The following is a 16,173-nucleotide window of genomic DNA, read 5'->3' on the forward strand; positions in this document are numbered from 1 at the left end:
GGCCTAAATGTTGCTTAACATTGCTTATTTGATTTGTATATTGTATTGTTCCTTCACTATATTAAGATCATTTAATAAATTCAGTGCATTGGGCTATGAAAGCAAAATTGTGCTAGTTTTAATTATTTTTGTTCAAATAATTTAATAATTAATGGTATAAATTACATGCAAAATGTTCTCTAAGACTTAGCAATAGCAGCAGTTTTTATGGTTTACATCAGTTCCATAATTATCGGGCCTATTTGCTTTAAATGCTTAGGGATAGTTTTTTTGTTGCTTTTTGACATTTATCGGTTAATTTAAAATCAACACTAAATTAGATGCCAGTTTTCATTAAAATTCTGTTTCACTTGTAACATTTTGGCTTAATGTTGGAATGTTTTTATACAGTCTACATTTTCCATTTTTAAAGAATTACAAATCAAGAATTATTAAGTGGCCCTGGAGATCAGAACTGTGGCCAAAAGAATGGCTGGTATGTTAAAACCATGTCATAGCCACGTGCCACTCTTAATTGTTTCAGTGTGAGTGAGTATGTGTTAATGTGCCCTGGGATGAAGTAGCACCCCTGTTCAGGCAATGGTTCACTTAAGCCATGAACCAATGCCAGTGTCATCTGCAAAAATGAAAAGATGATTACAGTATCCTGAAAATAATAATTACATTTATATAGCACTTTTGCTTTTCCATTCAACTTTCATTCAATATTTCTGTTCTTGTCACCATTTTAACCTTTTATTTTGCTAAAATTGTGCCCAGCAGGACATCCAAAAATTTTTGGAAACAAAAAAAGAGACACATATTTTCCACCAGTATACAGTATATGAGCAGTGACATTGACTGTAACAGTGAGATTAATAATATCAAATGCTTTCACCCTGTAGACTGCACAGTTAATAAATTACTGAAGAGAGGTTGCAAAAATGAATAGGCAAACTAATTTTCACTAAGGCTCACTAACATACTGATTTTATAAAATATTTTGAAAAATACTTTGGTACATGTCTTGTTTATAGGTTATTTTGCTAATAGCGGTAAACTTTAGTGCTTATCACTGCGCTACAGACAAGATTACATTTAAGATGTTGATTTTATTAAGTATACCAATGTGTTTATTAAAATGTTTATTAAATATGCCAATATAAGAAAAATGAACAATGTCTTCCACTACATCACAGTACATAGTACATGTAACATGTTGGCTTGATTTTGTGAAGTGGCTTTATTGTGGGTTGGAGTATCCTGAGACTATGCGTTAAAAGTCAGTGTTTAGAAACTGTGACAGAAACCAGGAGAAGGCCAATTTTTGTATTGTAATTTGTCATTAGGAGTGGTGGTATGAGTGAGAAAAACCTGAACTTTAATTATTTATGTGGTGGGATAATGTGGCAATGAGGCATTATGTGTATATGTAAAATAATTAATGCATTGTTATTCTGAAGAAACAATCATTAACTCATCTCTTATTTATTCAACAAAAAAGTTTCAATCTGAAAAGTACTTACAGATATATAATACTTGTATCTACTGAACCCCTCTGGATTTTTAATTATACAATAATGGGTACAAGTAGGAGCTGGCAAAAAAAAAAACATCTGTATGTAAAAGATGTGCTTGTTTTTGCGTTTCCCCACACAATTTTTTTTCTCTAACAAGCAGATGTGGAAGAAAAGTAAAAAGAGAAAAACTTGATAGACTGGTTATGTAGTGCTGAAATTCTTTATAATGTGTATGATAATATAAATTGCAGCTCTTGCAATTTGAAAATCACACCATGTCAAATCAAAATTTCCATGTGACTAATATTTCCAGTTGAAAAAAATCTTAAACTATTACTGATTATTTACTGTATTGTGTTTTTCAGTGAATTTACATAAACCTTATGTTTTGTTTTTGCTTAATATTGTCCCGTTTTGATGGTGGTAATATACAGCTTGAGTTCTCTGTTTCAACAATTGTTTTTCTCTGCATAGGTTTGTCAGAAGAAGGTGCATTAGAGCAGTCTGTTCCAACTCCATCTACAGCTGAAACTTCTCCTCATGATGCAGACACACTCAAGAAGATGGTGGATGACTACTTTTGCATATGCTATGGTAAGGGAGCAAAATTGACATCTTCATTCAAGCAGTACTCAGTGATATTTTCATTTAACTGACTGTTTCCCAGTAAAATCAAATGAATGGTTGAAACCAACCCTGGACAGAGTGCTAGTCCATCTTCTAGCATACTTATACATTTGGATGGAATTCATTTGACTCACCAATCAATCTTACACACTTGTGCACCACCACATTTGCAAAAAAATTTTTACCAAAAACTGCTCTGTGAGCAGAATGTCCATCTGATAACTACAAGAGTACATGAAAATATGTTACTTTACATGCTAAAGAAAGGAAACATTTCATCTGGGCGTCTCTATAGCATGCTCTGCTGAGGTCATGCAGTGATGTGTTTCAATTTCATTTAGACATTAGAGGCAGTCCCTGGGTTACATATGAGATAGGGACTGTAGGTTTGTTCTTAAGTTGAATTTGTATGTAAGTCGGAACAGGTACATTATTTTAATAAATGCTATTGTTGACCGACTGTAACCAAGTGCTCTGCCAATGAATGATGGAGTTTCGCCTCTCTCTGAACTTTTTATTATTTCTACTTCATTTTCCATGGTGATGGTTTTTCTCTTCTTTACTGTATCACCAGCACTTGCATCAGATTTGTGTTTCAGAGACATTGTTGAAGGGTGAAGACAAAAGGTTAAGATGAGCTCTTCTGCACAGCACTATACACACTATCACAGCAGGAAGGCACCCCTCATCGGCACGTCTGATGTACTGATGAGAGACAACTTCTTGCTATGTACGTAACAGTACAAGCAGGCTTGCTATTGAGAATGAATTGGGGCGGCAAGGCGCAATTCACCATTCGCCCACCACACAGTCACCTCCACTTGCATACAGTATGCTGCCTGCAGCGTCTGCCCACCGAGAATGAACAGGGTGCAGCCAAAGGCGGGTAGTAAATCGCCCACCACCACCCTCATTCAACCGGCAGCCATCCGAGGCACACTATACAATGCTGCCCCCCGCCACTTCATTCACCCTCAATGGCCTCCGTTCAGCCACAACCGGGTCACCGCTTGCAGCATCACCAGCCGCCCACCAAGAATGAACGGGGCAGTCAGGAGCAGTAGCTGCAGCGGCGTGTTAGGCGGGCAGCAAACTGCCCCATTAGGTTTAGGTTTAGGTTTATTTGTCATATATAGGTTAACACAGGGTCAACATACAATGAAATGTGTATGACGAGAAAAACAAGTCACTCAGCCTAGATCCAATAAAGCTAAAAAATAATTTAAAAAAAAATTACAAGTTAAAAATAGACAAGCCATATAAAATAAAATGTGTACGTTTTAAAAGAAGTTATAGAGCAATATGAGTTGAATGAGCAGCAAGTACAAATGACAGTTATTGCACAGATAATGTTTTATAAGTACAGATGCATATTCCATAAAGTGCAGATGCATGTTCCAGTCAGTATTCAGAGTGTGTGCAGGTACAGTTTGTGTGTGAGTAGTGCAGTGTAGGTGTAATGTAAGTGTATGTAAATGTTCAGGTGTTGCTGTTGAGGAGTCGAATGGCCTGGTGGTAAAAACTGTTCTTAAGCCTTGCAGTCCGATCAGCCAGACTCCTGTATCGTCTGCCAGACGGTAACAAGGAGAACAGCTGGCGTGCTGGATGACTGTGGTCCTTTATGATGCTGCTTGTCTTACGCAAGCACCGATGGAGGTAAATGTCTTCAATGGCAGGGAGACTCTTGCCTGTGATGTGCTCTGCTGCCTTCACCACTCTCTGTAGTGATTTCCGGCTGCTGGCAGAGCAGCTCCCATACCAGACGGTAATGCAGCCCGTCAGCAGACTCTTGACCACACTCCTGTAGAAGTTTGAGGTGATGTTGGCATTCATGCCAAACTTCCTCAGCCTTCTCAGGAAGTAGAGCCGCTGGCGAGCTTTCTTAACCACAGTGTCTATGTGAAGGGTCCACGAGAGATCCTCTGTGATGTTTACTCCGAGGAATGTGAAGCTGTTAACCCTTTCAACTTCTACGCCGCTGATATAGATGGCCTGGTGTTCTCTGCCTTGTTGTTTCCGATAGTCCACAATCATCTCCTTGGTTTTACTGACGTTAAGAGACAAGCTGTTATCCAGGCACCAATTACTCAATGCCAGCACCTCCTCTCTGTAGGCCGTCTCATCGTTGTCAGTGATAAGGCCTATGATGGTTGTGTCGTCTGCAAACTTGATGATGGTGTTTGCGCCGTGTTTTGCAACACAGTCGTGGATGAACAAGGAATACAAGAGGGGGCTAAGCACACAGCCCTGTGGCGCTCCTGTGTTTAAAATGAGTGATGAGGACGTGTGTTTGCCGACTCTCACCACCTGGGGCCTGTTTGTGAGGAAAGAGAAAATCCATCTGCAGATGGTCGTCCCCAATCCAAGGTCGTCAAGCTTCAAGACGAGTTTTGAAGCCTCTGTCCTGCACACAAGCGGTAGCTGTGGCCCTGGTGACTATGGAACCTGGGTCACCGCTTTCCTCGCACCCAGCCGCTCACTTAAAATGAATGGGGTGCGGCTCCCACCGCCCCATTCATCAGCTGGTGCTGCCCGAGGGACACTACACTGCGTGAGCAGCGAAATCGCCTCCTCCAGCCACCGCTTGCAACATCCCCAGTCCGAAGATGATGGAGCAGCAGTTACTGAGGAGCCTGCGTCGCATCCCCCAGACAGATGAAGGAGCAGCTGCGGCCCTGTTCGTAAGTCATATGTCGGATATCCGTAACTTGGAGAGACTACCTGTAGATGTATTAGGTAAATTTAAATTCACTGTCTAATGTGTATTTACTATCCAGTAGCCTAATGTCAACTCTGTTTAGATTTCTCAGATCATATGTCAACTGTCTTTAGTACTGTATGTATTTGTTACAGTGTTCACTTCGGAATGTTTCATTAACATTTCTTACAAAGTATAAAAGTTAATATGTCTCCAGTGTCAACATCGTGCCCCAAGACTGATTGTATTGACAGAACACCCCACCAGTGTGCATCACTCTTGTGGTGTATGATTACATGGTTTGATTATAGGTCACAAGGGTAATTAATTTCTGAAGAACTTTATTTGTGGTTTGATCTACCCGATTACAAGTGAATCTATACTATTTATTTATTTTTTAAACGTGATCAGCTACTTACTTGATCTAGTTGTGATAGAGATCAAGAGGCTTTGAGACTAAAAGTGGAATTGGCATGTCAACATCTACCTAAGTGAACCGTACTATGTGGGAAATTGCTCCAAAGTATGAAAAAAAAAAAAAAAACTGTATGTAAAAATGCCTTTAGGCAATAAAAAAAATACACATGTGGTATCACTTAATTGTGCACAAATAAAATTGACAGTTGAGACTTCTTACAAGAAAAGATATTTAACTGTGATCTCAAGATATAAGATTACAAGCAATAAGATGCTGCAGATGTTCTATCAGACGGTTGTGGCGAGTGCCCTCTTCAACGCCGTGGTGTGCTGGGGAGGCAGCATTAAGAAGAAGGACGCCTCACGCCTGGACAAACTGGTGAGGAAAGCAGGCTCTATTGTAGGCATGGAGCTGGACAGTTTGACATCCATGGCAGAGCAATGGACGCTCAAAAGGCTCCTATCAATTATGGAGAATCGAATGCAACCACTAAACAGTGTCATCTCCAGACAGAAGAGCAGCTTCAGTGAGAGACTGCTGTCACTGTCCTGCTCCACTGACAGACTGATCGTTCCTCCCCCAAACTATGCGACTCTTCAATTCCACCTGGTGGGGTAAACGTTAACATTATTCAGTTATTGTCTGTTTTTACCTACATTTCTATTACTCTTTAATATTGTTTTTTGTATCAGTATGCTGCTGCTGGAGTATGTGAATTTCCCCTTGGGATTAATAAAGTATCTATCTATCCATCTATCCATCCATCCATCCATCCAAATAATTTTATAGACTACAAAGTCAGGGAAAGTGCAATGAAAGAGTCAGTAGACAAGATGCCATCCCTGCCCCTACCCCCTTTCCTGTGGCCAGGAAATTGTGAGGCCATAAGAAAATACTGAGGTAAATTATTAATGGACTAAAGGAAAGGGTAAGGATAGTATTCAAGACAATGATTGATCCTGGATTGAGTGTATTTAAACCAAGTGCACTAACCATATCATATAAGCTGTGTTCAAAATTAAATGATCACATACTAAAAAAAAACAAAAATGCAAGCTAATAAAAATGGTACTCTACAAGCTACTTCACTGAAACAATGGCAGACAAGACAACTGGATGTGTAATAACTATGTGCTAAAGGCACGGACTTGTCATAAACAACATACTGTAGATAATAATCCAGAAATAATAACAATAGTAGTAATATGGCATAGCATAATAGACACAAATGTAGGAAAGTAAAATTATATGACTAACACAGCAACACTAGACTTTGAATTAAATCAGTCTTTAGTAATGCAGTCAAAGTATAAGTATCTTTCAAATGGGCTTATGTTAAAACCTTTGTGAAAACTCCAATATTGCATTCTTTGGATATACAGTGGAACCTCGGGTCACGACCGTAATTCGTTCCAAAACTCTGGTCGTAACCCGATTTGGTCGTGACCCGAAGTAGTTTCCCGCATAGGATTGTATGTAAATACAATTAATCTGTTCCAGACCATACGAACTGTATGTAAATGTATTTTTTTTAAAGATTTTTAAACACAAATATAGTTAATTAAACCACAGAATGCACAGCGTAATAGTAAACTAAATGTAAAAACATTGAATAACACTGAGAAAACCTTGAACAACAGAGAAAACTAACATTGCAAGAGTTTGTGCTGTAGCACTACAAACTGCTCGCTAAAAACACTTTTTTTAATGAGTTTTAAGCACAGGGAAAAAAATGAACATTTGAAAAATCCGTAATTTAATAAACAACCAAGAAAAGTAACATTTCAACAATGCATGAACCGATCGCTGTAAACAGAAGTGGAGGTTAAAATCCAATAGAAAAATCCAGCCATCCATCCATTTTCCAACCCGCTGAATCCGAACACAGGGTCACGGGGGTCCGCTGGAGCCAATCCCAGCCAACACAGGGCACAAGGCAGGAACCAATCCCGGGCAGGGTGCCAACCCACCGCAGGACACACACAAACACACCCACACACTAGGGCCAATTTAGAATCGCCAATCCACCTAATCTGCATGTCTTTGGACTGTGGGAGGAAACCGGAGCGCCCGGAGGAAACCCACGCAGACACGGGGAGAACATGCAAGCTCCACGCAGGGAGGACCCAGGAAGCGAACCCAGGTCTCCAGATCTCCCAATTGCGAGGCAGCAGCGCTACCCACTGCGCCACCGTGCCGCCCCAATAGAAAAATGTCTTCATTAAATACAACGAGGTTAAAACAATGCTCGAATCAGTCTCTTTAAAAACAAGCCCAGTGCATTCTTTAACTGCCTTCTCGGCCTTATGGCGGCCAGCCCACTCTCTCTCGTGTCTGTGTGTCTCTCTCTCTCGCTCTTGCTCTCGTCTCTCTCTCTGCAAATTTACAAATGTTTTAAACAGTGGTTCACAACATTTATAGGGATTTTGTGAAAAATACATACTAGACCACTGCAGTGTGTTCCTCAATGTCTTGAGTACGTGAACATACCTGAATAAGTCCATAGTACTAGGGTGTTGTACCGTGTTAGCCATTATGAATGTAGTGAGAAGTCAAGCAGAATGACATCTTTTATTGGCTGACTAAAAAGATTACAATATGCAAGCTTTCGAGGCAACTCCGGCCCCTAGCCTGAAGAAGGGGCCTGAGTTGCCTCGAAAGCTTGCATATTAGAATAAGTCCAGTAATCAGTAATCCACTTAGAAAGACAAAAAAACACAAAAAACTTTTTGTCACTAATTTTTTTCAAGAAATATTGACAATGGATGAATAAGTTGCATATATCTGCTGAACATGTATTAGATGTGGTCTAGTCACACTTAAGATCAGATAACAATCCCCAAGTTGGATCAAGAAAACAAAGCAAACAGACAGCACTAGATTGCAGAGCAGGTGTTTTCAAAGTGAGAAACACACACAGAATAAGCACACAACATTCAACATTAGTTTTTAAGAAATAAAGTAGCACTGTCCCCTCCTCGAACCGCCACCTTACCGTGGTGGAGGGGTTTGCATGTCCCAGTGATCCTAGGAGCTCCGTTGTCCAGGGCTTTATGCCCCTGGTAGGGCCACCCAAGGCAAACTGGTCCTAGGTGAGGGATGAGACAAAGAGCGGTTATACAAACCTCCTATGACGAATAAAAAATTTGGACGGCGTTTTCCCTCGCCCGGACGCGGGTCACCGGGGCCCCCCTCTGGAGCCTGGCCTGGAGGTGGGGCTCGATGGCGAGCGCCTGGTGGCCGGGCTTGCACCCATGGGGCTCGGCCGGGCACAGCCCGAAGAGGCAACGTGGGTCCCCCTTCCCATGGGCTCACCACCTATGGGAGGGGCCAAGGAGGTCGGGTGCAGTTTGAGTTGGGTGGTGGCCGAAGGCGGGGGACCTTGGCGGTCCGATCCTCGGCTACAGAAGCTGGCTCTTGGGACGTGGAATGTCACCTCTCTGAAGGGGAAGGAGCCTGAGCTTGTGCGTGAGATTGAGAGGTTCCGGCTAGATATAGTCGGGCTCACCTCGATGCACGGCTTGGACTCTGGAACCAATCTCCTTGAGAGGGGCTGGACTCTCTACCACTCTGGAGTTGCCCCCGGTGAGAGACACCGAGCGGGTGTGGGTATACTTATTGCCCCCCGACTTAGAGCCTGTTCATTGGGGTTTACACCGGTGGACGAGAGAGTAGCCTCCCTCCGCCTTCGGGTGGGGGGACGGGTCCTAACTGTTGTTTGTGCGTATGCGCCGAACAGCAGTTCGGAGTACCCACCCTTTTTGGAGTCCCTGGAGGGTGTGCTAGAGGGCATACCATCTGGGGACTCCCTCATACTGCTGGGAGACTTCAGTGCTCACGTGGGCAATGACAGTGAGACCTGGAAGGGCGTGATTGGGAGGAATGGCCCCCCCGATCTGAACCTGAGTGGTGTTTTGTTATTGGACGTCTGTGCTTGTCACGGATTGTCCATAACGAACACCATGTTGAAGCATAGGGGTGTTCATATGTGCACTTGGCACCAGGACACCCTAGGCCTCAGTTCGATGATCGACTTTGTGGTCGTGTCATCGGACTTGCGGCCACATGTCTTGGACACTCGGGTGAAGAGAGGGGCGGAGCTGTCAACTGATCACCACCTGGTGGGGAGTTGGCTTCGATGGTGGGGGAGGATGCCGGTCAAGCCTGGTAGGCCCAAACGTGTTGTGAGGGTCTGCTGGGAACGTCTGGCAGAGCCCCCTGTCAGAAGTAGCTTCAACTCCCACCTCCGGCAAAACTTTGACCATGTCACGAGGGAGGTGGGGGACATTGAGTCCGAATGGGCCATGTTCCGTGCCTCTATTGTTGAGGCGGCTGACCGGAGCTGTGGCCATAAGGTGGTCGGTGCCTGTCGTGGCGGCAATCCCTGAACCCGTTGGTGGACACCGGTGGTAAGGGATGCCATCAAGCTGAAGAAGGAGTCCTACCGGTCCCTTTTGTCCTGTGGGACTCTGGAGGCAGCTGATAGGTACCGGCAGGCCAAGCGGAATGCGGCTTCGGTGGTTGCTGAGGCAAAAACTCGGGCATGGGAGGAGTTTGGCGAGGCCATGGAGAACGACTTTCGGACGGCTTCGAGGAGATTCTGGTCCACCGTCCGGCATCTCAGGAGGGGGAAGCAGTGCAGTGTCAACACTGTATATGGTGGAGATGGTGCACTGCTGACCTCAACTTGGGACGTTGTGGGTCAGTGGGGGGAGTACTTTGAAGACCTCCTCAATCCCAATAACATGCCTTCCAATGAGGAAGCAGAGCCTGGGGACTCGGAGGTGGGCTCCCCCATCTCTGGGACTGAGGTCACCGAGGTGGTCAAAAAACTCCTTGGTGGCAAGGGCCCCAGGGGTGGATGAGATACGCTGGAGTTCCTCAAGGCTCTGGATGTTGTAGGGCTGTCTTGGTTGACACGTCTCTACAACATCACATGGACATCAGGAACAGTGCCTCTGGATTGGCAGACCGGGGTGGTGGTCCCCCTCTTTAAGAAGGGGGACCGGAGGGTGTGTTCCAACTACAGAGGGATCACACTCCTCAGCCTCCCTGGAAAAGTCTATTCGGGGGTTCTGGAGAGGAGGGTCCGTCGGATAGTCGAACCTCGGAATCGGAAGGAACAGTGTGGTTTTTGTCCTGGTCGCGGAACAGTGGACCAGCTCTACACCCTTAGCAGAGTCCTGGAGGGTGCATGGGAGTTCGCCCAACCAGTCTACATGTGTTTTGTGGACTTGGAAAAGGCGTTCGACCATGTTCCTCGGGGAATCCTGTGGGGGGTGCTCCGGGAGTATGGAGTACCAGACCCCCTGACAAGGGCGGTTCAGTCCCTGTACAACCGGTGTCAGAGCTTGGTCCGCATTGCCGGCAGTAAGTCGAACCCGTTTCCAGTGAGAGTTGGACTCCGCCAGGGCTGCCCTTTGTCACCGATTCTGTTCATAACTTTTATGGACAGAATTTCTAGGCGCAGCCAGGGTGTTGAGGGGGTCCGGTTTGGTGGACTCAGGATTGGGTCACTGCTTTTTGCAGATGATGTTGTCCTGTTTGCTTCATCAGGCCATGATCTTCAGCTCTCTCTGGATCGGTTCGCAGCTGAGTGTGAAGCGGCTGGGATGGGAATCAGCACCTCCAAATCCGAGACCATGGTCCTCAGCCAGAAAAGGGTGGAGTGCCCTCTCAGGGTTGGGAGCGAGATCCTGCCTCAAGTGGAGGAGTTCAAGTATCTTGGGGTCTTGTTCACGAGTGAGGGAAGAATGGAGCGTGAGATCGACAGGCGGATCGGTGCGGCGTCCGCAGTGATGCGGGCTCTGCATCGGTCTGTCGTGGTGAAAAAGGAGCTGAGCCATAAGGCAAAGCTCTCAATTTACCGGTCAATCTATGTTCCTACCCTCACCTATGGTCATGAGCTATGGGTAGTGACCGAAAGAACGAGATCGCGAGTACAAGCGGCTGAAATGAGTTTCCTCCGCAGGGTGTTTGGGCTCTCCCTTAAAGATAGGGTGAGAAGCTCAGTCATCCGGGAGGGGCTCAGAGTAGAGCCGCTGCTCCTCCGCATCGAGAGGAGTCAGATGAGGTGGCTCGGGCATCTGATTAGGATGCATCCTGGATGCCTCCCTGGTGAGGTGTTCTGGGCACGTCCAACCGGGAGGAGGCCCCGGGGTCTCCCGGCTGGCCTGGGAACGCCTCGGGATTTTCCCGGAAGAGCTAGAAGAAGTGGGCAGGGAGAGGGAAGTCTGGGCATCTCTGCTCAAGTTGCTACCCCCGCAACCCGACCTCGGATAAGCGGAAGAGAATGGATGGATGGATGGAAGTAGCACTGTGAGGGAAAGAAGGATAGCATTTTTTATTTCATCTCCATTTTCATCATAGGAAAACATTTGCACACAAAGTAAATATATAAATTAATATTAAATGAATGTGGCCATTCACAGTGTGCTATCCATATTACTAACCGAGAATGCTAAACCGGATGATGGACGCAGGCACATCCGGCCATGGGCCGTAGCTGCAAAAAGACGTACTGCGCAGGCGCAAGAAAGGGCGGACGGGATACACACCAAGAGGGGGATTTAACAAGCCCCTGGAACACAAAAAAAAGAACACAAAACCTCCATATTACTAACCGAGAATGCTAAACCGGATGATGGACGCAGGCACATCCGGCCATGGGCCGTAGCTGCAAAAAGACGTACTGCGCAGGCGCAAGAAAGGGCGGACGGGATACACACCAAGAGGGGGATTTAACAAGCCCCTGGAACACAAAAAAAAAGAACACAAAACCACCCCACACACCCTACAAGCAACGGACGGGACACACACAAAGAGGGGGATTCAACAAGCCCCTGGAACACAAAACGAAAGAAGACGCTCGCTCAACAACAATCCTCACCCACACACCCCCCCCCAATCAATAAGTGACACCCAAAGCCACATATCTAAAGGAAACGTCCATATTAAACATACGTCATCTCAAAACCTTCACACTAGGCAGCATAGGTGGATCTCATTAAAATAAAGCACTATTAACCGTTCAACTGGAGAAAAGGCTCCATATTAACAGTGAGTGCTATCCTCCTTAATACTTATCCATATTTCGCACGCTGAGGAACAAACAAGTCATGCATACACGGTCACGGGTACAAAACTATTCGGATCGGATAACGGAACCAAACACACGAACACGAATGAAACAAAAAGAATACACGGCGGCGCATACAATGTGCTTCGGAAAATACGTGAGAAAAAATGTCTCGGATCAAAAAACGCAAAGCTCAAGTAACCCCGTTACAGAGACGTGCCCAAATGAACAGACACATTGAACGTAGATGCATACAGCGCGCGTCTCAAAGTGCTGCATCAAAACAAGCACGATTTCAAAAGAAAGAGCTCGCGTCTCAGACATACAATAAAAGGGAGCAAAGCAACGCGCATATGACCGGCCAGAAAACAAGCAAGCAGGACTCAAAAAGCAGAAAGCTCAACTGACCGACATACAAAAACGGACAAGGCACGATACAAACAATGCACGACGTAGAGTGAAACGGACTTTGCGCAAAGCGGAGGCGGATCAATTAAAACTCAAAAATAGCGCGTCACAAATAATGGACATGCAACAACGCGGCACTCAAACACCACAAGCAAAACATGCCCGTCGCAGACATCAACACCAGACGTCTGCTAAACGCTTACGCCAGTTGGCTGACAACGCTTTCAATAATGAGTTCACTATTGAGGAAAATTCATTGGGATTAATGAATGTCATTTGCAATCATTGTCATTCACTTAACTTCACAGAAGAAACAACTGGCAATACAAATAATGAATTTACACGTTGTTGTCAAAAGGGGCAGATTAGACTGCCTCCTTTACATTCATATCCTGAATATCTACAGAAGCTTCTAACTAAGGATGTGCCTGAAAGTAAAAACTTTATGAACTACATTAGATCCTACAATAGTTCATTTGCTTTTGCATCTACCAGAGAACATAACAGGACACCAAAAGGCAATGGCCCATACTGCTTTCGCATATGTGGTTAACACAACGCACTATATTATGTCCAAAAAATATTAATGTTAATCACATTATTAACCAGGTCATTTCATTACTTCCTGGAGAGACACGGCTCTTTCTAAGCTCTGACAAAGTTGACTCTGATGACGACAATGAACATCTGAATTTCCCATTAGAATTTTTGAACACTATTAACCCGGACGAATGACCACAACACAACCTTACCCTTAAAAACGGAACAATAATCATGCTATTAAGAAACCTTAACACTAAACAGGGTTTATACAATGGCACACGGTTAGTCGTCAACACCATAACACACGATGTTATTCAAGCAACAGTTCTTTCAGATTCACATGCTAACAATACTCTTCTCATTCTTGGAATTGACCTTACGAGTTCTGACCTAGAATTACCTTTTACATTGAAACACCGACAGTTCCCCATTAAACCTGCATTCGCCATGACCAGCAACAAATCACAAGGACAAACCATGGACAAGGTTGGCATCTACCTCTCTGAACCCGTTTTTGGACATGCACAACTTTATTTTGCCTTCTCATGTGTTAGACGTTCATCTCACATTAAAGTTAAAATTAAAAATGATCCATGCCAAGGAAGACTCATTCAAAGACAAGACACCATCTTTACTACTAATGTTGTATACAGAGAAATATTCCGATAAAACATTACTCTATGCCAAACACTCTATTTTGTATTTATATAGGCATCATCCAAACCTGCACACTATTCTATATCTAATTCATACATCTCACTCTTTGTCATGCCCCAACGCCAGGGGTTGGCGAGCGAAGCGAGCAGGGGGCGGAGCCCCCTAGTAAGCTCAGAATTAAAATATTTTTCTCATGTGTTTGATTTATTTGCTGGATAGGAGAGAAGAGAGTTGTTCATCTGCCTTTGAATTCAACATATCAAAAGGGTGTGCACAAAAGAAATAAATCCAGTAATTAAAAGATTGTAGCCATTCTCCATGTGCTATATAGTCTCAGTATAAAATTAGTATTTGTGTTAGACACATTTATTTTGTTTGCCGCATCATGAGTGCAGCTTCATTACTTTGCACATTCTCCTATTCACTTTACTCTTGTAAGTTCTATTAGAGTGGGGCAATGCAAGCTGTCTGGAACTTCAGAAAAAGTTATGATGCCATATCTTCCTTTGAATTCAATGTAGAAAGGTGAATAGGTTTCCACTATGTGCTGATTGCAACAGGCTAAATACGAAAGTTTGTGTTGTGATTGCCTTATTTGAATAAATGTTGATTTTAGAGAATTACACTTTTCTGAAATGAGATTGGCATGAAAGACTAAGTAGAGTGGCAAGTCTTATTACTTTGCTGTGGTGGGAAAAGACAAAAGCCAAAATATACATGGAAACTGTAAAACAGAGGCATTTGTGAACCAATTTTTTTCAAAGTTATAGTGCACAACACACACTATATTTTTTTTTCTGTATTTCAAAAGGAAATAGGGAGCCTCCGCATGCAGTGTGATGTGTGCCAGGTTTGGGAAAGCATCACCAGCATAATGATAGAGTGGGAAGTATACTCGACAGCATTGCTTCTCCTGGCACGCTGAGAGCAATTTGTATGTTATTAGGATGTTAGTACAGGTCTTTCTGCGTGTGTGGGCGCACCACAGCTCACTCTACTGTTTTTGAGAAGAGGGAGGTACTATAAGTACAGGTTCGAATTGTTTCCTTCAAAAAAATCAATAGTTTGACATGAAAAATATAATGTAGCGTAATAACTTCATATGTCATGCAAAATATTACAATGTAGTACACAAATTATATAGTGAATGTCTAGAAAGTAGCTTAGTGGAAATAGCTGATTTTATGTTATCTGACTGAAAATATTCCTTCCTCCTATGCATTTACCTCTCACCTTTTTTTTTTTGTTTTACTTTGCATCCTCCCCCACCATAAACCATTGTCAATGGTTGAGAAGTGAAAGCTTTACATTCATCAAAAATTTCAGTCTTCGGTTTTCAATGGATCTTGACTTTTTAGGGTCCCCTGATACTGAAAACGTAGATATCTTAATGATGTGTGTGTGTCTGTGTGTCACAGTTTCTTGAGGATGGTCTAGAGCTAAATCAGGTGGATGGAAAAAATACCAAACTTGAAACTTAAACCTGTTATGAGATGACAATGCGCTGATTAGTTTTTGAGCCAAATCGTGCAAGAGAAAGAGGCACTCTAGAGAAGCCCTCAAATACCGTAATTCTGCAATTAATTATGAATTCTTGTAGATTGCAGTCGTAATGACATTTTATGATCAGAAAGATCAGTATCAGAATGGTAAATAATTACTGAAATGTTGTAGAATAGTTTGGGTAATTTGGTTCCTAGGGGTGCAAAGCCGACTGACACTTGTATCTGAATATTTTATCCACCTTTTCATCTTAAACATCTCACAAAGAAATTGAAAAAGCAGACTACTTCCACATTAACATTTTTTTTTATTCATTAAAAGATCTATTCTGCAGAATGTACCGTATTGTTACATAAAGTCTCTTGTGCAAGCAGGTGACTAAAGTATAAGCATGAACGTGCCCGATTTGTTTCTTAGATGTTTACTCTGCTTTGCAGATGGAAAGAAATTGCAATGGAAGTAAAAGTAGCCGCACTCCGGGCATGCCGTTCAACTTAGATATGTAGCATATGCTCTCATGTCACTGGCAATGTAATGATGTTTGAATTTTTAGTATTGATTTTAAGCAGTTATCCATTTTTCAGTTAAAGGACAGAAACTATATGTGAATAAATGTAGTACAGTACTTCTGTATGATATGATAAATTGGATAGTTCATGACGGACATTTCATTGTTTATAAACCCAACTCTGAAATCCCCCAAGCTAATAAAATGCCCTCATTTGTTGTAACCCTGGAGAAA

The 16,173-nt window shown here is 43.4% G+C and overlaps 1 protein-coding gene across 5 annotated transcripts in view; it reads left to right on the forward strand.

The window, feature by feature from the left end:
- Window positions 1-16,173, forward strand: part of LOC114656568 (general transcription factor II-I-like) — a 174,241-nt gene that overhangs the window by 55,370 nt on the left and 102,698 nt on the right. For all 5 annotated transcript variants that reach the window (XR_007935624.1, XM_051930782.1, XM_051930781.1 and 2 more), the window contains exon 4: window positions 1,974-2,093. Coding sequence is in view for 4 of the 5 variants with exons in the window: in XM_051930782.1 (XP_051786742.1) it covers window positions 1,974-2,093 (120 nt within the window). In the remaining variant the exon portion in view is untranslated. The remainder of the gene's footprint in view (window positions 1-1,973; window positions 2,094-16,173) is intronic.

The sequence above is a fragment of the Erpetoichthys calabaricus genome, chromosome 8 (genome assembly GCF_900747795.2).
Source record: "Erpetoichthys calabaricus chromosome 8, fErpCal1.3, whole genome shotgun sequence".
Lineage (NCBI taxonomy): Eukaryota > Metazoa > Chordata > Cladistia > Polypteriformes > Polypteridae > Erpetoichthys > Erpetoichthys calabaricus.